This window comes from Hypanus sabinus, chromosome 10, assembly GCF_030144855.1.
Source record: "Hypanus sabinus isolate sHypSab1 chromosome 10, sHypSab1.hap1, whole genome shotgun sequence".
In the NCBI taxonomy this organism is placed as follows: domain Eukaryota; kingdom Metazoa; phylum Chordata; class Chondrichthyes; order Myliobatiformes; family Dasyatidae; genus Hypanus; species Hypanus sabinus.
Window position 1 is genome coordinate 99,132,837 of NC_082715.1, and position 26,760 is coordinate 99,159,596.

A 26,760-nucleotide genomic window follows, 5' to 3' on the forward strand; every position below is an offset into this window, starting at 1 on the left:
GAGAAAATGTTAACCTGCTCAAATCCACGGCTTTACACAAGAATTTCTTGTAGCTACTCTTTGATTTAAATTGCTTAAACCTACTCCACATGGCTGACTTACTGAGTTGCAGCCTGAAATTGCTGCATGCTCACAGCTTCTCTGAAAGTGCTGCGTTTAGATTTTAGCATGAACAATGCTTTCAGATTATAAGAGACATTACATTCTCAATACAGATGAATGACACTGGACACCCATCAATAGAAAAAAATAACTTTTATTTACCAAAAAATCCAAATATTGGATTGTGTAAACAAATTCACAATCTGTTCCCCTTGTGACTCACACAGATGCTTTAAAGTCTAGGTTCCATCAACTATTTGGTTTCCTCTTTGATAGAGCCCCTCCAATCACTGTAAAGTCCAGCAGACAAATCCAAGTCACAGTTTGCTGCGAAAGGAAGCCTCTCAGAAGCCATACATATATGTGCGGCAGTTGAAGAGAAAGTAATGCACAGAGCCTCCTTCATATTTCCAAGCTCTTGTTGAGAGCTAACCAAGATGGTATAGATTTTTGGGCAATCAAAACTCTTCAATTTGCCCAAAAGTCCGTGATAAATAGTTTTTATTAGTTTTACAATGGGGGTTGAGGGGGATGGAAAATTAACATTCCAACACAACAAAAGCATCAATCACACAAGGGAATATGGTTTATTTAGCTTAAGATTGCAAGCTACAAGCACTCACTCAGAATTTCAGCTGGTGTGCACTTTATTATCTCATTGGAATAGCAGTTTTTACTCACCAGTGGTTATAAGCAATGGGAAGGAAAATGGAAGAATGCATTTTAAACACACTTCAGAGAATACTTCAATACAAATTAAAGCAACAAAAAAGTGTTTAGATAAACCAATTCAAGAACCAAGGCATGTGTAATGATTTATCCACTATCAATGTTTAAATACAAAGCCAACTATTTAAAAAAAAGTTACTGGTGATGAAAGTGCCACATCCAGCTAAAATCCTGTTCACTGTTACAGAACAAAATATTGATATCTGAGCCCTCCCTGTTGTTACTGTGCATTAATCCGAATTGAGAATTCCTTCACCTCCCCTCCACTAGATGAACAGGAAAGATCATGGCTGTTTCTGGTCTCAATTTCCACCTAGAGTTTACAAATATACACTGGCTACTTATTCGTATTTGCCACAGCATTACATTTCATTTGACATGTCGTTAATGTGGCAGTGATCCATGTTAGATCTTCTCTTTTTCCAACACCCAGCTGCACTCTCAATCCTGTGCTTAAAAATCAGCCTCGAAGTTCTTATTTTGCAGAGTATTTTTAATTTATTCAATGCCTACAGCCTGCTCTGGAAGTCCTGCTGACCCCAAAAAGGATGTCTCATTGATGGTGAATGACCTTGATGGCAACTTTAAATAAGCACCAATAATGAACACACCCTCGTCACCAGCTGATCCCATTTCCCTTGTTCTTCCCTTCGCACTTCCATTCAAAGCCTCACATTGTAGCTGACAAGTACTTCTCATTGGCATCACTTGTACTAACTGAAGGAAATAACCCTTTTTACAAAATCACTGGAGTACTACACCAAACAGAACAGCAAAATACACACCAGCAAACTTAGAACAAAGGTATTACCTGCCCCCACTATTTCAGTTCTCTCAACATTAGTGTGCTGCATTTCAAGAGAATGTCAAAAATTGTAGTATATAATGTGCATCAGTTAACAAATTGAGCTTTGATAAATGCAGAATACATTGATACAACATCTCTAACTGTCGATCTTTAGCCCCACCTCCACAATGAGGTTTTTTATCTAAATATCAGACCACGATTCTGGAACTGACCTTTTTCTTAACAATAGTTTAAACCTCATCAGCTGGCACGCCAATCCCTTTGCAAACTGAAGGTCTCTCCTAGCTCTAGATTCAGTTGAAAGAGCCTAGCTTCTTCCCTGCCACCTCAATCCGTTTAAATTCTCGCAATATCTGGAGGACTTACAGCAATTGTTTGGCTGTGGTTACAGACTTTGGAAACATACACCATTAAAAGAGGAAACTTTGAAAAAGGCAAATTTATCATAGGGGCATTGAGGCCCAGCATGTTAGGCACAGTTAACTGCTAACAAGCATTTGGAAGCAAAAGAAAATTACACTATTTACTATCAAACTAAAGTATATATTTTTTTATTGTAGTTAACTGAAGGGAAAGACCAACATTTCAATTAAAGTAGTGATGCAATTTTTGACTGGTTATTGTTGCCTAAAGTTAAACAGTTAAAGATTTCTTCCTCTTCATTGCCGCACACTTTCAAAAAATGCAAAACTAAAGAATGCATTTCCAATTTAGTCACTGGCTCAGTCTCCTAACCAGATTCAATCACTTCCAATATCATTAAGTTTAAAGCCTAAGTCAGTGTTTCCGTTTTCTTTGGTGGTCAAAAAGTAGGCTTGTTCCCAACAACTGTCAAATTAAAACTGAGCACATGACCCTGACAAATCAAATCAACCATAGTCAGAATGTTATTCCCAATGAAACACTGGGTCAGCTTTTTATTCTTACATTTGAAAGCATGCTGCTGGGCAATGCTGGACTGTGCCAAGCTCTAACTTCTAACAGGACTTCACTGATTTGCTAGGCTACCTGCCCCCACCATTTGTTTAGATACCCAAACAAAAAAAAAATTCACAGTCTCTTCTATCCCCAACTTCATTGCTTCCGGGACACCCATCTATGCTAACTTCAGAAACTCAAATGCAGTTGCAGCGCACAGAACAACGTACCTGTAATCTGAGGCGAAGGGAAAAACGCCAAGGAACTTATTACAAACTGGAAAATATAAAGTACTTTGCTTAAATATTTGCCTAAGTGCTACACCGTCCAAGACAATACATACTTTTTAAACTATCACATAAACAGAATATTTTTAATACAAGTATTTTCCAAGAAAATAGGGAATTTAGTAATTCGTGCAAGAACACTTTTTTTGTCCCTGATGTAAAGAAAAAATGTGGATTAAGCCACAAGATTTGAATACAGTATCTCCGTTCCATCATTATAGGCAATAGGCACTTGATTCATGTTCATGTAGACAAATATAAATTAGCCACATCTTTTCCCATGGGTTTTGTTTTTAAGATATAGATATGGATATATGAAAATGGAAAAATCTTTGGTCCATAAACAATTAGTCACAGCGTTCAGCATACATTTCCACCATCAGTAAGAAAGGGAAGCGTGCTCTCTTTAACCGGGAGCCGTGGACAGCACAAGAGCGACTTCTGTCGACACCCGCCAACAGCCTTGCATGTGTCTGGGACAAACGCTTGGATTTTCAAAAAAAAACACAACTCTCCAAAAAAAACAAGCAACCGCGATGCAGCAGTTCCCCTCGGTGTATCATCCATAGTGCTTGCAACCCGAAGTGCAACCGTTACCGCTCCCTCTTCCGCAGAAGGCAAGTCATCGCTATTCGCTGCGTTTTCCATTTATTTGCTACATTCGACTTACCATATGGGTCGGAGAACAGGCGAGAAGGGAAAACGGGGAGGTTTCACCCCCCCTCACCTACGAATCAGCATCTACACAAAAACCCGAGAGGCTCTTCAACGCCCAGCAGAAAAGGCCACGGGGGCTGAAATCCCATGTTGTCAGTTCTCAGCCAGGCCTCAGAGTGGGAGGGGGCGGGGGAACCAGTGAGTGGGGGAGCCAGAATAGATTTTTTTTAATATATATAGATAGTCGAGATGTCCACCTTCAGGCTCGGAATTGAATCGATTTGTCGTCGTTTCAAAAAAAATCGATCATCTCCAAAAAAAGCTTTCTTTTCAATTTAAAAATCTCAAACTTGGAGTAGATCAACATTGCACTAAACAAACCGAGCCCAGGTAAACGTTCCTGCCCTCTATCCCAGTCGCCCCATCGCTGATACACACTCGTTGCAAGTGTCTCCTTTCCCCAGTCCCAGCGGATTAACCCTTCACCTGCCATGTTGGCTCCAGATATCACCCCGTGTATGTTTGTCCTCGCCCACCCCACCGTTGTCATTCTCGCCCCCAGCTTCTTTCAGTTGCAAGGTAACCAAGTGGAATAGTTGTGCTGCTGGCAGGGGAACACCGGCTGTACGTGAGCAATGTAATAATTGTTGAAATTGGCGTCGGTGACATAAGGTGCCGGCTGGTAGTAGCAGGTCACGTTGGCCACGTTGGGGATGATGTTCTGCTCAGCCAGGACGCGGAGGGCCAGCATAGTGATGAGGTTGAGCGTCTGTCTCCGCTCATGGCCCATCAGGCAGACGGTGCTCTCGTTGACCACCCGCTGCAGGGTCAGTAGGTAGTCGTATTTGCGGTCCTCTAGCCCCATGAAGTGATTCTGCAGATAGGACTCCAGCTTGCGCTGCTGCTCACCGATGTCGGAGAAGTCGATGAAGAAACGGGAGCACATGTACCTCTGCATGGCTTTCATCTCGCTCTCGGACGCGGCTCGGAAGCCCCGCACCAGCAGGTTACAGTACTTGAGCAGACCGCCGCCGCGGATCTCCTCGGGGTTTCTCGTCGCGATCAGCCGCTGCTGCAGGTGCTCCAGGGCCTCGGCGAAGTCGCCGTACACGCTCTCGCCCAGGATGCTCGGGTGGAAGTGCTCGGACATGGGGTTCTCGGAGCACTCGTAAAACAGCAAGAGCGAGTCCAGGTTGATTTGGAAAGCGTCCACGCTGAACTCGAACTGCCTCCTTAGCGAGTCCACGAACTTTAGCTCCACGTTCTTACCGCTGTTGTTGGACAGCGAGATGAGACTCCAGCGGTCCGAGTCGTTGCAAACCTTGACCATTTTCTGCACGTAGGCTTCCTTCAGGGTCAGTGGCGTGATCTTTTCCTTGTTGACACCCTCCGGCAGGAAATCCAACAGGCAGTCCAGCACCACGTTCTTGACGATTTGAAACTCCTTGTCGCCGCTGAGGTCCGCCCGGAAGATGAGGTCCAGGTCCTTGTAGCCCAGTCCGCTGTGTTGGTGAAGGACGTGACTGGCAGCCGAGCCGTTCAGCCTCACGTCCCGCACATAGATGCGCTTCTCCTCCAAGCGGCTCCGCACCACCTGCACGATTTGCCGAGGCTTCACCTCTAGCGTCGGGAAATTGCCTCGCCCATGGATTGGGATAGTCTCCGTTAGGATCCTGTCCAGCCGCTGCACTTGTTCCCAGTTCAACACGTTAAAACTATTGCATTTATTGTCATTTTCATCAGCCATTGTAGTTTACCAGCTCACTTTAAAGATTAAAAATGCAGATGGTGTCAATTTCCTCCCGTACTGTGTATTCTTCCCCTCCCCCTTTTTTCTACTTTCCTTCTGCTGTTATTCCATCAGCCGTGCAAAGCTTTCGCTATCTGCGTATTAACTCTCCCATTAGTTTTTATACGGCTCCTGTGTGCAGTTCCGGTTGTGAGTCACGGCCATGGCACGCCTATTGTATTTGCATAAACTGCTCCGCTCCTGCTGGGTAAAAGATACAAATTTAAACAATATATAACAATTTTCTTTTTACAAAAAATACGTTAGCGCTCAGAGACATATTTTAATCGAAAGTAGTAGAAAGGCAGACCTTGGAGTGTAAGAGAAATGTGGGATGGGGGGGGGGGGGGAAATGACAAACTCCAAGCAACTAGAAAGCTGGCCGGCCAAGGGGCGATTGATTGAATGATGCTGCATTGACCAATGGAAAAGCTGGCCTACATTCCATTGATAATAAGCGGCCAATCAGCGTAGCGATGGGGCGGGACTACGGATGCCAAAGTGAAATTTACTGTCCAGTGAGGTCCAACGGAAAAGTCGAGGAGGTATTAGAGCTTTCTTGGGAGAGAAAGAGACAAACTGATGAAGAGCGTTCGTCCCTGTTCTATACCCAGCAGCCTGGCCAGACAACGAACAGATTTTATTGCACGTCAATGTGAATGTTTTCTTCAGAAATGTTAGAAATCATGCAGTTACCGCTAACATTGAGGCTCATGTCATCTGCTGGCATAGGCTTTAGACTATATTGGCGAAAACACGACCAATTATAGAGGAAGCCGATATAATTTGTATAAACACCTGAGAAGTTGCAATTTTAAATGCATCCACAGTTAACGAAGACCTTTAGCGGTTTCATAATTATTTTGTCTCCGCAGAATTGCACCGGTCTATAAAAGGGAAGAAAAGGTGAATAATTCTGAATGCAGAACATTAATTAATATTTGTAACATTAAGTTGAATTGGGCACCGCGCTCGAATACTGTAGGTGCAAATTGATTTGAAGGCGACGGTTGAGTATTGTAAAGCTCGTTTATCTATTTCCCACGAAGTCGAGGTCAGCTGTGTATGTGCGTCATCATTTTTAACACAACAATCTGCTTGAATGACTGGAATCCTACTGGTACTCAAACCCAGTCAAAGTATATTATTGGAATTTGGGGTCTTTCCCAAAGGATTTGATGAGTTGAAGCTTGCAACGAATATATCTCATTTCTTTTACAAACGGTGATTGTCGAGCCAAAAAAAAGGTGAAAGAAATCCTGCAAGAGCTGTTACCGGAGCTGGTGTCTGTAACGTGCTGACTGCGCCTCCTGTTGGCTGAAGTCAAAACAACTGCATGAGTGAGGAATTGAAATTGCGAATCACAGGTTTCTTTATCAACGAAGATGACTCTTGCAGGCTAAACGATAAAAAGTGGCGATGAGATGAAAGGAGGTGCTCCGCTGCAGCAGCTGGGTGAAGGTTAGACCGGTCGTTGTATTCTTCCAGTCTGAATATTGCAGAAAAACCCTGCTGGTGTGTTTCTCCATGAGGGGAGATTAAACAGATTGGGCCTACACCATAGAGATATCCAAAGAAGGAGAAATGGCGATGGTCAAAGCCATCCCTAGCTGGTGTGTCCTGAACCAAGGTTGTAGTCTCAAAGTAAGCGGTTGGCCATTCTGGGACAGCGTTGAGAAGAAACCTAATCAATCCATATCCAATACTGAAACAGGCTCTTCCACCCACTCTCTACCTTCATGCCAACCATTATGTACTAAACCCCTTTGCCAATAACTTGGTCCACGACAGCAAACAATCTGCTGGAAGAACTCATTTGCTGGGTGAGTTGAATTGTTGAAGCTTCACTTTGAAGCCCTGCATCAGGTTTCTGTGGCAGACTGGTTATTGCTCCCGGTTGCAGCATCGACAGTCTCTTGCCTCTCCATTGGTCCATAATCTTTGTTCTTAAATACACTCTGCTGCCCTAGCATTCATTGTGTATTTCCTACTCTTGTTACTCATCCCTAATACATCATTTCATGCTTTAACAGGACTAAATTCCATTTGACTACTTCACTAACTGAACACTGTCATCCTGTATGCTAAGATTTCCTGCTCCACTGTCAATAACACCACAAATTTCCATGTCATTTTCAAACTTATCTCTCCTAACAGCTATAATTCACTTTGAGGGCAGCGGATCTTTCAAATTCTGTCTGTAAAAGCACCGAGGAGACTCAGAACCGAAGATGTGCGTTTAGGTTGAATGTAGGAGATTAGCTGTGATCATAGTGAATGGCAGATCAGGCACAAGATGGTTAGTTGAAGGATGCCTTTCTTTTTCTTCCATTTCTCCTATTATTATATCAGAATCAGAAGCAAGTTTATTGTCACTGGCCAAGGTCAGTCATTTTGCAGCTGTGGCGCAGTGCAATACATAAAATTACTGCAAGTTACAACAAGAAGTTTTAAAAATATGCAATAAGAGAAGAATAATGAGGTAATGTTCATTGGTTCATGGACCATCTGACATACTGTTGACATACAATTTGACATATAAATGTTGAGTGTTTCTTCAGCATCCTCTACATCTTCCCCGATGGCAGTAATAAGAAGGAGGCATGTCCTGACTGGTAAGGATCCTTGATGATGGATGCTGCCTTCCTGGGGCACTGCTTTCTCAATGGTTTCATTTGATATCAGAGAATATATACAATATACAACCTGAAGTTCCTACTCTCTGCAGACAACCACAAAACAGAAAAAAAGAATGAATGACAGAAAAAGCATAAGAACCCCAAAGCCTCCCCTTCATGTACAAGCAGCAACAAAAGCATCAACTCTCCCCCTCACCCTCTTATTCCAGGAGAAAGTACTGGCACCGCCCACCAACACACAACAGGAAGCCCCGAAAGAGATGCCATGATCTGCAGTCTATCGGCAAGGATTCGAGTCATCCTCAAGGCTGTGCAAGGCTACACTCCAAAGGCGCCTGTCTTCCAGGCCACACTTGGAAATACCGAAACATGGCTGATCAGCGAGCTCTGAGAACAGGGACCCATTGCTGAGAAGAACCATGATTTGAGTGCAGCTGTAGATCACAGGCTCTGCTAGGACTGCAGATGCCTTGAAAAAGAATGAAAAGGCATAAGAGAGAGGAAGAATTTAATCCGTTTCGCAGATGAGCTGGGAGATGTCACCCTTCGGCACCATCTTTAGCTCTGTCCTCCTGTTGAAGATGTCTTTGATGGTGGGGAGATTACTGCCCACGATGAAGTTGGCTGAGTTCTACAACCCACTGCAGCTTTTCCAATCCTGTATTTTGGAGCCTTCATATCAGGCAGTGTTGCAACCAGTTCAAATGCACTCTGTGATACTTCCGTAGAAATTTGCCTTAGTGACATACCAAGTCTCCTCAAACTTCTAATGGTAATGTCGGACCCAGGATAGATCAACTGAGATGTTAATGCCCAGGAACTTGAAGCAGTTCACCCTTTTCACTGCTGATCCCTTGTTGGACTGGCGTATGCACCCTGATTTTATCCTTCCTTATGTCCACAATCAACTCCTTGTCTTACTGATAATGGGTACAAGGTTGTGAGATTCTGCCACCAACAGTGTGTCATTGGCAAGTTTATAGATAGTACAACCACACTGATAAGGTGTAATAAGATGAAACATTATCCACCTGAAATATTAATTCTGTTTTATGTTGCATTGTTTGCTGAGCTTAGCAACTAACTTGCAAACATTTCTTGGCTAGCCAGGAAACATCCTTCATGCGCAGTTGTTGGTGTTCCTCTATGGATGTGCTCATGTTTCTATAGGCTTGCCTCGGTTCTGATTAGCTACTCCTTTCAGTTGACCTTGGCCCATGATTCTTTGGTTCTTAAGGGTTCACAGACGGCTTTTCTTTTGATAGGTTTGTTTATGGAGTTATCAAGAGGGAACCATGCTTCTAAAAATTCTTCTGCAGCCAGAATATTAATTCTGTTTCTCTCTCCACAAATGCAGACTTGCTGGTTCTTTCTCACATTTTTGTTTTGATTAATGATAGATTCTGATTTGTGACACACATGAGATAGAACATTAAAAGGGTGGCATCAAACAAAAACGCAGGTATATAGATATTCATTAGATTCTCTTTTGTGTGAAGACCTCAAGAACAGACACTAAATACTTTTCAAAGGCCAGAATTTTTCTGCATTCACAAATGTGAATTGTTGAGGTTTTTTCAATTAAGATTTCCAATATGTACTTAATTTGGTTTAGTACATTTTAGAGGAAGTTGTCAAGTAAAGAAAGTAAGGTATAGGCATTTTTCCCTTGTGGCGAAGATTAAGGACATGTATGATTTGTATTTATAGAAAATACCTCTGTTAACACCATTGTTAAAAATGGTCATATTCAAGTTGCTGTGTGGGCCCCACAATAGGAAGCATTACAAATTCAGATTCCTTAGGGCCCTGCTGATAACAGAACAGCTCTTAATTTACCTGTGAGATGTGAGTGAACTGTAGAAGCTGCCATGCAAAACAGGAGCAAATGCAGTAGGGATTGGAGTTAGAAGAACAGGATAAGTCACATATACAGGTCAAGTAATGGCAAATGAAGTTTCATAGAGGATTGTGTGGGAAGAAATATAGAGATGGAATTTGTATGCCTGACGAGTGTTGAAATAACCAGAGGTTAGGGTGAGGGTTCTGAAATACAAGTTGACTTGCAGCAGAAAATTCAAATAATCAAGAGTAACAGTGAGAAATGAATTGATGAGCAAGTATGCAACCAGATCACTTCATTATAGCTTAAACTGATCCATCTGAACTCCATCAATTCTTTGCATGTATATATTATTTTTCATTTTTATCTGACTTCCTCAGCCTTACCAAGTGAAAATTAGTTTTAACTTCATTTTAGGACTTCCTACTGTCAGTTATGTTGGTGATAAATACATATATCTTACTACCAGAGTACTGCTTAATCAGGACTCAGATAACCTATGAATTACAACATGAAAATGCTGGGGATATTCAACAGGTCAGACAGTATCTGTAGGAGAGAGAGAGAGAGAGAGAGAGAGAAACAAAACTAACATTTCAGGTCAATAACCTATCACTGGAACTGATAAAAGGACATCAACATAAAATGTCAACTCAGTTTCATTCTCCACACATTCAGCCTGACCTGCAGGGTGTTTCAAGCATTTTCTACTTTGTTTCAGATTTCCTACATCTACAAGTCTTGCTTTCATAAATATATCTTTATGAAGCAAGACTGCAAGTTATGATCTCACTCATTAGCTTATTTTACTGGGCTACTCCAAATTAGTGAAGAGTGTGCAAATTATTCTAGACTCATTGTACCATAGTCGAAAACATAAGTGAAGCTGAGGGTGGAAGATGGTATCCTTTCCATTATGTGCACCTCTTACCTGCTTTACCAAATGAGGTATAACATTTTCCTTCTAGGGCATATTACATTTTTCCTTTTCCCACATCAGCTATCCCACTGAACATCACAGGCTCTTCTCTATTATTATTTCAAAAAATGAATTAAGTCTTAGTGAGCTCATTACAGTCAGAAGACCAACAAGATCAGAACAATTTCACACATTGCTACGTTAGAGGAAACTTTGAGCATTGTTGAGGTCCTTGGCCATGCATTACCCTAAATGATAGTAAATGATTTTGTTTTATTCATTGAAAAACAGTGCTGAATGGGCCCTTTTGGCTTTTCACTCTGCGCCACCTAGCTGTCCCCCAAATTAAACTTCGCTTAATCATAGGACAATTTGTAATGACCGACTGACTACCAAACTACCAATCTTTTGGACTGTGGTCAAAGACCAAAGCACCCGAAGGAAACCCATCCTTTCTCTGGGAGAATGTACAAGCTCCTTGAAGAGAGCGGTGGGAATTGAACCCGGGTCACTGTAAAGCATTGTGATAACCACTATGCTACTGTGTCACCCTGTGTGGGTAGTAGGTTGGTAACAGTCTGGCAAAAGAAAAGACTACATATGGAGCTACCAAATCAGACTGTACTGTGAAGCTTAATTTTAACTCTTAATTTAGGTCTTAATGGACTAATTCTGTTCACATCTCTTAAAGTCAATTTTGCTACTCTATGCATGCCAGCAGTTAATTTCCATCTCTATTTATCCAGAAAGCTGGGAGAGAGTTACCTTTTTGAACTACGGCATTCCTTGTTTTGAGAATACTCTGGCAGTGTTGTCAGAAAGGGAATTCCATGATTTCTACTCTGGTCACAGAAGAGGTATGTTCTGAAGTGAATGTGGGCTTCAAGTGGATAAAGGCAAGTCTAGGTTTTTGTATGTTAGACTTTGTTACTGAATTTTCTGATTGACATTGTATTGATACTGTTCACTATTTAATGTAATTTTTTGAGGCGCTCAAAATGATGATACTGATCCTACTTAATCCTGACACATGGTCAGGTTTCATGAGGCTCTGGTTGGGTTGACAGGTGATACTGAGAAAGTGCTTAATGCATTTATTCATAAAGAGCAGGACAGAACTGATGTGAGTCAAGCCTGCAGACTGAGAACTATATACTTTTGGTATTTGTTCTGACCTGAATCTAACACATCTACCCAGATTCCCTCAGGTTGGTTTGAGCAGTTAAGCTCTACAGAATTCATTGGGCCACATGGATGCTGGTATGTTTCCAGACTGCTGAAATATCTGGAGAATGAGTCACACTGTTAACAATACTGGAGAGGGTTTCAGCATTGTCAAAATCTCCGTTGAGCCCAAGGTCTGCAGAGTGTGATATCATTCTTTCTCCAATGCTGTCAACACTCCCATTGTGAACATTGAACTGATGCTACGTGCTCACCTTTTATTGACAAACCAACGTTTAACAGAGAAAAGAAAACACTTCTCTATCACATCCCCTCCTCCTCCGCAAAGCACCATCCATATCCTTAACTCCACTAAACCAGTCCTGTTAAATTGATCACTAATTGCTTAGCACAGTGGTTTACAGTGCCTGCTTTCACTGATAAAGGTTCACTGCTGCCTGTAAGGGGTTTATACGTTTTCCCCATGATCGCATGTATTTCCTCTGGGTGCTCCCGTTTGCTCCCACATTCCAAAAGGATGTATGGTTAGGGCATGATGGCACTCGCGACACTGATTTGCTGCAAATGACACACTTCACTATATGCTTCGATGTACTGGCAGTAGGGCCCAGGTAAAAGAGTGAGGAATGACGTGAGGTTTAGCAGAGCCAGATTGGAAAGTTCAGGGTGTTGGAGCCAAGGGAAAGGGCCAGGCCAGTCTTCAGCTCAGTGCTTAACAAAGTTTCTTCATCTCTGCACTGAACTGAGGCCGTGGCCTACAGCTAATGAGTTTGTGGATCGGCTGCAGTGATGACTAGCTTCATGACAGTGGACTTACATTCATGAACCTCAGTTCTGAGTGTTATTTGCTTATTTTTATTGTTTGCAAAATTTGCTTTTTTCTGCACAGTTTTTTTCTGTTTGACAATCTTCTGTTTTTAATGCATTCTGTTGGGTTTTGTTGCTTTTTGGCTACATGTTAGGAAATGAATCTCAAGGTTGTGTATAGTATACGTTGATAATAAATATACTTTGAACCTTGACATGTTCTAAATAAAGGTAATCTTTATAAACATATGTGTGAGGGGTTCATTGATTAACATGGTGCTTTTATTTAACTGGCCATGTCAGATTTTGACTCTGAAAGAAGAAGGACACAAAGATTAGGATTTGGTGAGATCAGGTGGGGTTGTGTGAGATGCATTAGAACCAGAGAAGAAAATGGAATGAGGCTGCTGAAATGTGAAAAGGGTTTGAATATTGACTGGGTGCCATGATCCTGCTTCACCAAGGCTTGGCACTCTGTCTTTGGGGGAAGGGTTGCAGGGACAGTTGCTGGACCATGCTTTCTCTGTGCTTTCTCCTGCTGCTGACATCATTTTTATTTCACCTTCTCTGGCAAGAGGGAATATGGCTGCAAACATTGAATAGCTGGTTGTGTTTTCAACCTGTGATTGTGCCTTTATTACACCAAGGTACACTTTCAATGTACCCCACTGTGCTTGTGCATTTGACAATAACTTGGACTTGACTTGCAGTGCAAGACATGAGCAGAGGGAAGTGTGCAGAGCTGCACTAGGATGTGTGGATATTTGATCTGAGTCTTGAATCTTGGGGCTGTAGATAGCTGATGCACTGACAGACTAATGAGGCAGATGTTGGGAAAGAGCTTGTGAAAGTGAGTTTATTAACCTTGACCGCGTATGTCAAATTCATTGGACTTCCTACAGGACTCATCCAGGTCATTGAGGATTGACTCATCACATTCACCTCCCATTGTGGTTTCAGCCTGACTGTACAGACAGAGGACAGACATTGGTGTGTATTGTGAACAAGATTACAGCGTAGGTGATCTAGCTGATCTCCAACCAGAATGCAAGGGAAATTTGTATGTTAAAACTGAAAGTTATATAAAAATGCAAGCTGGTTTCTTAATGCAAGGATGAAAACCTACTAGATCTGTTTTTGTGCTGACGTGGAGTGAGATGATACGCACAGATAATTTTTAAATTATTTTTTATCATGTAACTGTACTGGGAATAGTTGTCAAAACTCACATTGCTTTCATTTTGGAAACTTGCTTTAAGAGGTTACAACAGGTACATTTTCTGAAAACATTTTGGTCAAGTAAATACCTGTCATATGCCTTTAGGCCTAGCCTAAGTTAGTTTGCCAAAGATTTGAACCTGGAGTTAAACCTCTCAGCTTATGTGTACATCATCTCAATCAACTGCCCAATGTCAGTTCATGTACAAGGTATATTTCAACAATATGTTTCCTCCAAGAATTTTCATATTCCTAGTAGCATTAAAAAAAAACAAAGCATTGATTTGCTCTCCTGTTAGTGACGTACATAGATACATAAGAACATAGAAAACCTACAGCACAATACAGGCCCTTTGGCCCACAATGCTGTGCTGAACATGTACTTACTTTAGAAATTACCTAAGCTTACCCATAGCCTTCTATTTTTCTAAGCTCCATGTATCTATCCAAGTGTCTCTTAAAAGACCCTATCGTATCCACCTCCACCACCGTCGCTGGCAGACCATTCCATGCTCTCGCCACACACTACATAAAAAATCTTACCCCTGACATTTCCTCTCTACCTACTTCCAAGCACCTTAAAACTGTGCCCTCTCTTTTGAGCCATTTCAGCCCTGGGGAAAAGCCTCTCCACATGATCAGTGCCTCTCATCATCTTATACACCTCTATCAGGTCACCTCTCAACCTCCGTCGCTCCAAGGAGAAAAGGCCAAGTTCACTCAATCTATTCTCATAAGGCATGACCCCCCCCCCAAATCCAGACAACATCCTTGTAAATCTCCTCTGAACCCTTTCTATAGTTTCCACATCCTTCCTGTAGTGAGGTGACCAGAACTGAGCGCAGTACTCCAAGTGGGGTCTGGGCGGGGTCCTATATAGCTGTAACATTACCTTTCAGCTCCTAAACTCAATCCCACGATTGATAAAGCCCAATACACCATATGCCTTCTTAACCACAGAGTCAACCTGCACAGCCACGTGATATAGTTCAATATCAAACATTTCCCTACTAACTGCCAAATGTCCTGTATCTGGCAGTTGTAGTGGAACAACTACAAAAAAAAATTGTAAAGGAAAAATTAGCAGGAAAACTGACAAAAGAAATGGTGCAGTTTGTAAGATGAAAACCAACATCCGAGAAGAAATATCAGCCCTATTAATCTGTCATTAATCTTTCTTTTTGATTGTTAAGTTATTTTTTTGCTCCAGAATCCAGGGCCTGCATTCCCTTGTGTCTTCGCTCTACTTTCTTTGATGCTCTTGTGGTCTGAAATTTATTTCAATGCTTTAATATTAACCATAAAAACCTACAAGTTGCTGTATGTTCTTCTGTATAGATAATTAAACAGAATCAAGGTAACTTGGCTGTACAGATTCAGAGTTGGCTTGCCCCTAGAAAGCAGAGCACGGTAGTGGATGGAATGCATTCTACCTGGAGGTCGGTGGCCAGTGGAGCTTTGCAGGGATCTGTTCCAGGACCCCTGCTCCTTCTGATGTTTATAAATGACTTAGATGAGTAATGTTAGGAAGTAGTCTGGAGTCCTGTGAATATAGCAGATATAATTCAAGCAAGAACCAATCTTCATTTCTTATTGTAAATTGTGAGTAATAAATAGAAGTTAAAAGCACTGACTCTCTTACAGACTGAGATTGTATTTGCATCAGCCAAATGATAAGACATTTGTGTTAATTGGGTTGTGTTACTTGCCCCTCAATAATCCAGGCAACTACAGGTTTAAGTTATTTACACCATTGTAAATAAATTCAGGGAAGCTTTCAATGGGCAAATAAAGAGCATTCAGATGCCATCTACTCTAAATATGTACCAAAAAGGAACCATTTGTCAACCCAAGATATTGAAGTAAACTGTAATTGTAACTATTGAAACTACATTGAATAACCTACTGTTACCTTTGATCTTAAAGCTATAAGAAAGTCATATAGTTGAAGTTTGAGGGTGTCTACCAAGATGGTCTCCAAGAGAAAGTCTGTTTGTCATGATAAATAAAGACTTCCATATACCGAACTCCTGTATCTCTCTGGTGACATTGATCAAACTGGCAACAAGGAAATAGACAAGTAGGATAGTAAGTTTGCAGAAGATACGAGGGTTGGTGTACAAGGTTGTCATTGGTTACAACTGGTCATTGATGGATGCAGAGCTGAGCTGAGAAGTGCCTTTTGGAGTTTAATTTGGAAAAGTGTAGACTGATACAAATGGGAAGGTTGAACAGGATTACAGAGTGGAGTAACAGAAGGATCTTGGGGACTACATTCTATTGATCCCCCAAAGTTGCAGTGCAATTTGACAGGGTGGTTAAGGAGTCTTATGGTGTTTTGGCCTTCATTAGTCAGGGGATTGAGTTCAAGAGCCACAAGCTAGAGTTGCAGCTCTATAAATCTCTGTTAGACCACACTTAGAGTATTGTGTTCAATTCTGGTTGCCTCATCATAGGAAGGATGTGGAAGCTTTAGAGAGAGTGCTGATGAGGTTTATCAGGATGCCACCTGGATTAGAGAGCATTTCTTATGAAGAAAGATTGAGCAAGCTAGGATTTTTTCCTTGGAGTGATGGTGGATAAGAAGTGACTTAATAAAAGTCTATAAGATAAAAAGAGGCATAGATAGAGAGGACAGCCAGAGACTTTTACCCAGGGCCAAAATGACTAATATGACAGAGGACATCATTTTAAGATGATTAGAGTAAAGTACAGGGTACTTCCAGTATCAGAGGTATATTTTTATACAGTTTTGTTTTTTTAAACAGCATTGGGTGTGTGAAAACACTGCTAGGAAAGGTGGTGGAGACAGATGTGTTAGGGACACAGGAGACTCTTAGCCCTCCATTTTTCTTTCATGTATGTGCCTATGTGGGAGGGAAGTGTTAGATTGATCTTAAAATATGTTAAAAGGATGGCACAACATCATGGGCTGATCCTCTTATACTGTTCTATGTTAAATAATAAAATAGATATACATTGAGAGTGATTTTCAAAAGTTAGGGTCCTTTAAGAGACTCCTGGAGAGGTACATGGAGTTTAGAAAAATAGAGGGCTATGGGTAACCTTAGGAAATTTCTAAAGTAAGTATGTGTTCGGCACAGCATTGTGGATTGTGCTGTAGGCTTTCAGTGTTTCTATGTTAAAGGTGCCATCATTTTAGACAAATAATAATGTCTTTGGTTGTATACTCCAACAGTATATGAATTAAGTTTATTATTTTGTTTCCATGGGACTCTGTTGTCTGTGGTGCTAAAATTGTGATGTTTGTGCTGGTTGAAGAAATGGTATTTGGACAAAGCTGAAGGAGTATGTTCATGAGGCAAATGTAGTCTGATGCTTGTAGTGTCACAACAGCTATTAGAACATGTTATCTTTACCACTGTTAAACATTAAAGTCAATGTGGGATTCCATTTGAGCTCACTGAAATGAATCCAATAAAAATGTCCCGCTGGGGAACTTGGCAGGCTGTACTCTCTCTCCCCCAGGAACACTCTGACTAGACTGAGAGGGAACACATCTGCAGAACATTCACCAATAAAACATCCTTGTAAGCCACTCAGATTCAAAACCTTCTTCAACTGATCACCACCAGAGTGAGATATGGGAGAACTTTCCATGAGGGGAAATGACATTGAAAATCATTCATCTGACAATAAATTCTGACCTGTAGAACTGACAGTTTTTGACCAACACTAAATGTTCATAACTTTCCGTTCAAAAGGATACATATCTTGCTTTAAAACCCTTCTGAGACTGGTTGTCTGGTGTCCAAAAGTGGCCTGATCTCTGCAGCATCCACTTTGCAAAGAAAAAAATGTGTCATCTCTGAAATCAAGCTCTCCTCAACTAATGAGCTCACGCAAACTGATGGTAGTTAAGATGGTGGGGGTTGCTTGGAGTAGGGAGGGAAGGCTAGATCAGGATTAGTAGGACAGAAAAAAGGGGGTCTAAGTGTATTGTAAGTGTTATTCTAAGTGGGGAAACTAACATTCATTTTTGTATATCTGGAATTAATGTGTGATACATTCCATTCACATTTAGCTGTACTGCAATAACTAACTTGAAAAACATCAGGGATGTATCCTACCAAAAATCTGATTCAAGTTCAGCAATGATTTAAAAATTATCATCTGCTATTCATTTATAGATCTCTTCCAGCAGTTGTTTTAACAGTATTGCTTTCCTATCCTTACCAGCAGGGAGAGTAAAGGTGGCCTTCACTGCCAGTAACTAGAGGTGTTCTACAGGGTCATTGTTGTGTCCATTGCTTTTCATGTTATATGTTAGTGATCAGGATGATGGAATTGATGACTTTGTGGCCAAGCATTCAGGTGATACAAAGTTATGTGGAGGGGCAGGTAGTGTTGAGGAAGCAGAGAGTTTGCAGTAGGATTTGGGACAGATTAGTCCAACGGGCAAAGAAGTGGCAAATGGAATGCAGCGTACTGAAGTGTATAGGCATACTCTCTGGTAGAGGGAATAAAGGCATAGACTATTTTCTAAACAGGGAGTGAATTCAGAAGTTAGAGACCTGAGAGTCGTAGTGCAGAATTTCCTAAAGGTTCACTTGCAAGTTGAGTCAGTAGAAAGAAAAGCAAATACAATGATGGTATTCACTATTTTGAGAGGATGAGAATATAAAAGCAAGGATGTATAAGCTGTTGTTCAGACCATATTTGGGGTTTTATGGTAGTTGTAGGCTACATATCCAAGGAAGGATGTGTTGGCATTAGAGAGGGCCCAGTGAGGTTTACAAGAATGAAAGGATTAACATATGAGGAACGTTTTATAGCTCTGGGCCTGTACTTGCTGGTGTTTAGAAGAATGAGAGTAATCTTCCAAACCTATCCAATATTGTAAGGCCTGGATAGAGTGGACATGGAAAGGATGTTTCCAATAGTAGGAGACTCTGGGTCTAGAGGGCACAGACTCAGACTACAGGGACATCAATTTAGAAAAGAGATGAGGAATTTCTTTAGCCAGAGAGTGGAAAATCTGTGGAATTCATTGCCACATTTGGTTGTGGAGGCTAAGTCTTTGGTTATATTTGAAGACTGTTTCTTGATTGGTCAGCGTGTCAAAGGTTATGGGGAGTAGTCAGCATGATGGGACCGAGAGGGAAGATAAATAAGCCATGATCGAATGGTGGAGCAGGCTCAATGGGCCAAATGACCTAATTCTGCTCTTATGCTTTAAGATCTTATGGTAACTTTATTTTTGGAGCAATCAGAATGACATGGGTTTAGAATTGTAACCAGACAAAGTAACTTGAGTTCAGTTTGTGTCATGAACCCAGTACAGCAGTTTGCTCTTTCAACCCTGGATGGGTTTGATGCACCATCAATAACTCTCTGAGACGTGAGGCGAGATATCGGCTTTTATTGACTAGAAGAAAGAACAAGCAGCAATTGACCACCGTGCTACATCCTGGAGACTGAGGGCTGGGCTCAGGCACCAATCGTCTTTATACCGAGGTCTGTGGGAGGAGCCACGGTCAGTGGGAGGAGCCACAGGAGCAGTCAGCAGGGGGACGTGTCCAGACAGGTATATGTAGTTCACCAGAGGGTTCAACTTGTCTTTTTGTTTTGACTAAGGCACCAGAGAGCAGATTGCACATGGCCATGAGGCTATGAGGGAATCTCACAGCACAGAATATCAAAAGGACAAATATGTACAGGGAAACATCTTACAAGCAAGCAACTGGAAAACTGTGTCCACAACCTGGTGGCTGGAGGGGTGTGGGAGACAGACCCTTCCTTTGTGAACATCATCTTTTTTTGTCCCTGTTGTTTTCTTTTTGTTAAGCATCTTTGTTTCTTCCTGATTATTGAATTAACTGATCGCTATACCTTCCAAATTTTTGGATAATTTTCAGTGTTGGATGCTACTATGTAAATGCAAGTTACTGGTTCGAATTTTCGTGGAAAGCATGTCCCATAATTGTTTAAAATTCAGGGCTACAGCATAAGTATGGAAACACTAGTGTCAAGAGTCCAGCAATGGAACAAGAACTTCCTGTAGATCTCCAGAGCTTACAATCAGTTTCTTCCTTTTGAATAGCTACCAAGTTAAAGTTGGCATAGAAACATTGAATTATACAGTCTTTGAATCATTTCAAAGGAGAAAGCAGGCTGCAAGGGTCTTTGGTAATTTAATTTAATTTATTGAGTCTACCCACATACTTTTACTTAGGTCTATATAATTAATATTAAACCATAATATTTAATTAATTTAATTATTTAATCTAATTTAATTATAAGATAATAACTTCGTTTTTTTTTTTGATGATATCTCAATGGCAGTGGCATTTAGAAATGCTTAACCTCCTAGGACAGTTTTGATGATTGACTATGGCCTGAGTATTCCTGGCAAGTGACGCACATGTCATAGTGTGGACTCACCAGGAGAGTGAGTGATAAGTGTGAGCAGTGACCTGCTGCATGGACACTCTCGGTCTTTGCTTTGGATAGTGGAAGCCAAACAGATCATTTTGTCATTTACATCTGCTGCCTACTCTGAACTGAATTGAATTGACTTTATTTCTTTCATCCTTCACATACCTGGGGAGTAAAAATCTTTATGTTATGTCTCCGTCTAAATGTGTAATGTGCAATTTATAGTAATTTGTAATAAATAGTATGTACAGCAGTCAATATAGCATAGAAATACAATTGTACCAGCATGAATGAATTGGTTTGATGGCCTGGTGGGAAAAGCGTGTTGCTCCTCGCTTTTGTGCTGCAGTATTGTTTCCTGTATGGCTGTAGCTGGAACAGTTTGTGATTGGGATGACTCAGGTCCCCAATGATGCTTCGGGCCCTTTTTACACACCTGTCACTGTAAGTGTCCTGAATAGTGGGAAGTTCACATCTACAGATGCACTGGGCTGTCGCACCACTCTCTGCAGAGTCCTGCGATTGAGGGAAGTACAATCCTCATACCAGGCAGTGATGCAGCCAGTCAAGATGCTCTCAATTGTGCCCCTGTAGAAAGTCCTTAGGATTTGGGGAGTCAGCTGAGGTGAAAGAGGCGCTGTTGTGCTTTTATCACCACACAGCTGGTGTGTACAGACCATGTGAGGTCCTCGGTGATATGGATGCCGAGGAACTTAAAGCTGTTCACCCTCTCAACCCCAGATCCATTGATGTCAATAGGTCTGTCTCCATCCCTCCTGGTCTACAATCTGCTCCTCTTTTCAGAAGATTTTTGTCCTAGGTTAATTTATGCAGATATTTTAAATTAGTTCTGGGGATTCGACATGAACCTTCTGTGCCACTCCATAGCAACTAACAGGAACTTCACACACCCAAAAAGAACCAGTGGTGTGTATGTCAACACACACATGCACAAATCTCACATCTACACACATATCCCTCTCTCTCTCTCTCTCTCCCCCCTCTCTCTCTCGCTCTCCCCCTCCCCCCCAACACACACACACCTCTCACATATACACTCATATGGCCATGCATCCATAGGCTCTCCCACACACACACAAACACATATACACACAACCATAAGGCATCACAGCAGAATTAGGCTATTTCGCCTACTGAGTCTTCATCATAGTTGATTGTATTAGGCCCCTCAAAGCCATTTTCCTGCCTCCTACCTGTAACTTTAGACACTCTTTACTGATCAGGATCCTATCAATCTCCATTTTAAATATATTCATTGACATGGCCTCCATGGCAGTCTGTGGCAATGAATTCCACAAACTCACCACCATTTGGCTAAAGAATTCCTCCTCATCTCTGTTTGAAATGGTGTCCTTCCTTTAGACCAGGGATTGCCAACCTTTTTTAAACCATGGAGCCATATCATTAACCAAAGGGTCTATGGATCCCAAATTGGGAACCCCTGTTTTAGACTCTCACTTGTCCTCCTTTCTATGAATAAAGTTTCTGTGATTCTTTACTGCTTTGAAGCTGATTCAAAATCACTCAGGTCCTGTCAATCATACAACAGATTTTGCAATTAAATCAAATGTTTCCCATATCAGTAAACCCCCTCCCCACGACTCTTAAAAAAACTATAAAGTTAATCAATGGGACCTTCAGATGACTACTTTCTTGTTCTTCTATAAAATGCACAGATTTTGACTGCTGTCTCCTCTCAATCAAGAATGCCAACTGGGCCAGTGACATAACTTATGTATTGAGGTGAGCAGAGCAGGTCAGAGGCAGGGTATGCTGCAGTGAGTGACACACTCTCTGGCAGTGCACTGGAAAAGCACAAGCCGGAAGTCCAGTAGAATGCTCTCTAACTCAACAACACTTGAGGAGATGAATACAGTTCAGGACAAAGTGGCCTGCTTGATTAGAATCTAACAACTACCCTAAATATTCATTCCCTCCGCCACTGATCAAGATGGTTGCAGTGCATACCACCCACAAGAGCCACTGCAATAACTTGTGTGAGCAGCTTTGACAGTTCCCCACACCCGAAACCTTGGCCACCTATCAGGGATACCACCACCTGGAGTTCTCTGTCCTCAAAACATTCCATCCTGATTTGCAAATGCATCACCATTCCCTCATCACTGCCAGATCTAAACCCTGGAAGTCCAGATCGACAGCACCAAGGGAATACCTTCTCCAGAAAGATTGCAGTGGTTCAATGCACCTACTCATGATCATGAGTGATTATGGATGAACAACATGACATCTTGATCCCCAAAAAACACATGAATAAAGAAAGTTTGAATGGAAACTTCAACTTAAATTTCACTTCCTTTTCAATAGGTACTACACAGCAATATGTACTGCACTGGGAAATTCTGGAGTAATAAATAGGCAAGTCTGTAGTTTAAGGTTTAACTGTTCAACCGAACAGATTTTGCAGGGATACCTCAGCTATTTACTGAATTATATTTTCTGCTTCTGTTAAGTGTCTTTTTTATACTGAAACCATGTCGGAACTCACTAACACGTTTTTTAAATTGGTGTTTTTTTTAGAACATGGGCATTATGGGAAACATCAAAGACAACTCACAAAATGCTGGAGGAACTCAGCTTGTAAGGCAGCATCTATCGATGATTTAAACAATAGCAATTTCATGCCGAGACCCTTCTTCAGGACTAATCCTGAAGCCCAGTGAGGCCAGGACCCTTGTTGCCTCTGATTTCTAGCATCTGCAGATTTTTTCATGTCTGTGATTATGGGAAACACAGCCATTTATTATCCACCTTTAACTACTCTTGGAAAGGTGGTGGTGAGTTGTCTTCTTGAACTGACCCAAGCAAAAGAATGAGCCATCACAGTCCAACTCTCGAAGAGGGAAGCTGATACGGTATACCTGGCAGTAGTTTGATTGGAGCAGCAGATCAGTTTTAAATGTTCTCCCACAGGATTCAATAGTCCGCATGATAGGAAGTTTATTAGCAGTTTTGAAAGTAGATATTCAGCCACCATGGTTTAGAGCAGTGGTCCCCATCCATCGGTCCGCGGCCCAGTGGTTGGGGACAGCTGGTTTAGAGTAAACTAATGTACACAATTTAAAGACAGCAGAGTTTGCTATCAAACAATGAATCTGGTATAATTTTGCATTAATTAGTATGATTGTCATAGCAATGTATGTCATTGGTAATTTGCACAAATTATTGCTGGGGTGTGTGATTCACATGGGAATCTGCCATGAAATTGTGTAAGCAGCTGGTGATTGCACTTTTCCCAGTTGGAAGTTTAATATCTTGTTGCATTATGGAAATTTGCCCTGAAATTACAATTTGTTCTGTACAGATTTTGTTGTGGTTGTTGTGGCTGTGGGTTTAATTTTTGATGGTGTTATTTAATTATAATACACAAATGATCTTTTCAGCACAAAAACCCAAACAACAATTGCCATATGGCAATATTGTTTCAAGTGTGATTGTTTTTGTCCTGTGGTGCAGTGAGACAGATTTAACACAGGAAACCACAGATGAAAATAATGAAAATGAAAAAGACTTTGTTCAAAGACTCTTTAATGTTGGGATGATGTTAGTTTTTGTATAGAGCTAATTATCGAATTTCAGGCCAAACATTCAACAAATTCAAATGTATTTAATTTGCTTTGAGCCACACTTTATACAATTTAATCTACGTTTCATGTAGAACAGCAAAGATGAGCATTGTAAATTTGGACAAATAAAATCAATTGAAAATTCCTTTACGAAAGATGGTCATTCAGTTCCTCCTCTCCATGTTCAAAGTACAAAATTTAAAATAAATTTTATCATCAAAGTATGTATATGTCACCATATACTACCTCGAGATTTCTTGCAGGCAGTGGCAGTAGACAGACGGACAGACACACTTTATTGATCCCAACGGAAATTAGGTTTCGGTAAAGCAAAGAATTACAACAAAATCAATGAAAAACAGCCAATGTTCAAAAGCAGCCAAGCAGCCAATGTTCAAAACAAGACAAGCTGTGCAAATAAAAATAAGTAAACAAACAATGCTGAGAACATGATTTGTAGCGTCCTTGAAAGTGAGTCTATAGGTTGTGTTTCGTGATCAGTTCAGTGTTGAGGTGAGTGAAGTTATCCATGCTGGTTCAGGAGCCTGATGGTTGAAGGGTAATTGTTCCTGAACCTGGTGCTGTTCAAAGTCCCACTTCCCAGCTTTTGATCCACAGCGTTATGGGTTCCTGCTGTTCAATCCTTATAGGTTCCTGCTGTTGAATCCTATAGGGTACTGCTGTACTTTTGAACAGATGTGTAAAAACTCATGAGAGGCACCGGGGAAAGGGAACTGAAAACTAGAGGCATAGGTTTAACATGAGAGGAAAGATTTGAAAGGAACCTAGGTGGAAACTACTTCAAACAGAGGGTGATGCAGAAATTGAATGAACTGACAGGGAAATTGTTGAGGCAGGTACAGTAATGACATAAAAGATGCTTGGTCAAGTACATGGATAGGAAAGGTTTAGAAGGATATGGACCATGTATAGGCAAATGGCACTAGCTTCGATAGCATCATGGTCTGTGTGGACAAGACTGCTCACAACTGCTCACAATTCTCCAAGTACAGTCTGATCAATGCCTTATAAATCCTCAGCATCACAACCTTGCTCTTTTTATTCTAGTCCAGTTGAAATGAATACTAACATTGCATTTGTTTTCCTTACCATCAATGCAACCAGCAAGTTAACCTTTAGAGAATCCTGCACAAGGACTTCCAAGCCCCTTTGTACCTCTTATTTTTGAATCTTCTGCCCATTTAGAAAGTAGTCTATCCTCTTACTTCTTCTACCAAGGTGCATGACCATACATTTCCCTACACTATATGCCATCTGCCACTTCTTTGCCTGTTCTCCCAATCTGTCTAAGTCCTGCAGACTTTCTGCTTCCTCAACACTATCTGTCCTTCCACCTATCTTTGTACATCTGAAAAAGTGGCCGGAAAGCCAATAATGCCATCATCCAAATCATTGATACACAATGTAAAAAGAAGTGGCCACAACACGAATGCTTGCAGAACAATGCTAGTCACCGGAAGCCAATCAGAAAAGGCTCCATTCATTCACACTCTTTATCACTTGTCTATCAATCAATGCTCTATCCATTCTAGAATCTTTTCTGTAATACCATGGACTCTTGTTAAGCAGTCTCATCTGTGGCACCTTGTCAGAGGCCTTCTAAAAATCCAAGTAAGTAACATGGACTGACTCTCCTTTGTCTATCTTGCCTGTTATTTTCTCAAAGAATTCCAACAAATTTGTCAGGCGAGATTTCCCCTTAAGGAAACAGTGCTGACTTTGGTCTACTTTATCATACCCCTCCAAGTACCCCAAAACCTCATCCTTAATAATAGACTCCAACATCTTCCCTACCACTGAAGTCAGGCTAACTGGCCTATAATTTCCTTTCATATGCCTCCCTCCCTTCTTAAAAACATTTGCAATTTTCCAGTTTTGTCATTCCAGTTTTCCTCTGGGACCATTCCAGAATCTGGTGATACTAGGAAATCATTAATATTGCCTCCACAGTCTCTTCAGCTACCTGTTTCAGAATCCTGTGGTGTAGTCCATCTGGTCCAGGTGAATTATCTACTTTCAAACTTCTTAGCTTCCCAATCTCTTTCTCCTTAGTAATAGCAACTACATTCACTTCTGCCCCCTTAATACTCTGTCAAAGTACTAGTGTCTTCCATGGTAAACTGATGCAAAATATTTTGACATTTCTTTGTTCTATCATTACTTTCATTTTCCAGCAGTCCAATATCCATCTCATCTCTTTTTCACTCTTTATATATCTGAAAAAGCATTTGGTATCCTCTTTGAGATTATTGGCTATCTTATCTACATATTTCAACCTTCTCTCCATATGGTTATTTTAGTTGTGTTTTGTTGGTTTTAAAAGCTTCCCAATCTGTTATCTTCCCTGTAATTATTGCCATATTATATGCCCTCTCTTTTGCTTTTATTTTGTCTGTGACTTCCCTTGTCAGCTACAGTTACCTCACTTCCTTTTGAATACTAATTCTGCTTTGTGCAGTATCTGCACTGCGCCTTCCAAGTTGCCCTCAGAAACTCCAGACATTGCAGATCTGCTTGTGTCCCCTTCCAATCAACTTTGGTCAGCTCCTTTCCCATGCCTCAGTAATTCCTGTTACTCCACTGATTTGCATCTGACTTTATCTTCTTCCTCTCAAACTGCAGGGTGAATGCTATCATATTATGATCACTGTCTCCTAAGAGTTCCTTTATCTTAAGCTCACTAATCAAATCTGGTTCATTGCAAAACACCCAGTCCTGAATTGCCTGGCCCCTAGTGGGCTCAACCACTGGTTGTTCTAAAAAGCCATCTTGTAGGCATTCTACAAGTTCTCTTTTTTGGGATCCAGCACCAACCTTATTTTCCCAATCTACCC

General features: G+C 41.2%; 1 protein-coding gene and 1 long non-coding RNA gene across 2 annotated transcripts in view; one reads left to right on the plus strand and one right to left on the minus strand.

Moving 5' to 3' along the window:
• Positions 1-238: 238 nt before the first annotated feature.
• Positions 239-5,411, minus strand: tent5aa (terminal nucleotidyltransferase 5Aa). Its single transcript, XM_059982376.1, has one exon. It carries the CDS (start codon positions 5,246-5,248, stop codon positions 4,070-4,072), a length of 1,179 nt encoding a protein of 392 aa, XP_059838359.1. The 5' UTR covers positions 5,249-5,411; the 3' UTR covers positions 239-4,069.
• Positions 5,412-6,204: 793 nt separating this feature from the next.
• Positions 6,205-26,760, plus strand: part of LOC132400878 (uncharacterized) — a 30,732-nt gene continuing 10,176 nt past the window's right edge. The window contains exons 1-2 of the long non-coding RNA XR_009514420.1: positions 6,205-6,751; positions 11,438-11,548. This is a non-coding gene — a long non-coding RNA (uncharacterized LOC132400878). The remainder of the gene's footprint in view (positions 6,752-11,437; positions 11,549-26,760) is intronic.

What these genes read in the sequence shown, in the direction of transcription:
- tent5aa (XM_059982376.1), bottom strand. Translation starts at nt 5,248, where the DNA reads ATGGCTGATGAAAATGACAATAAATGCAATAGTTTTAACGTGTTGAAC.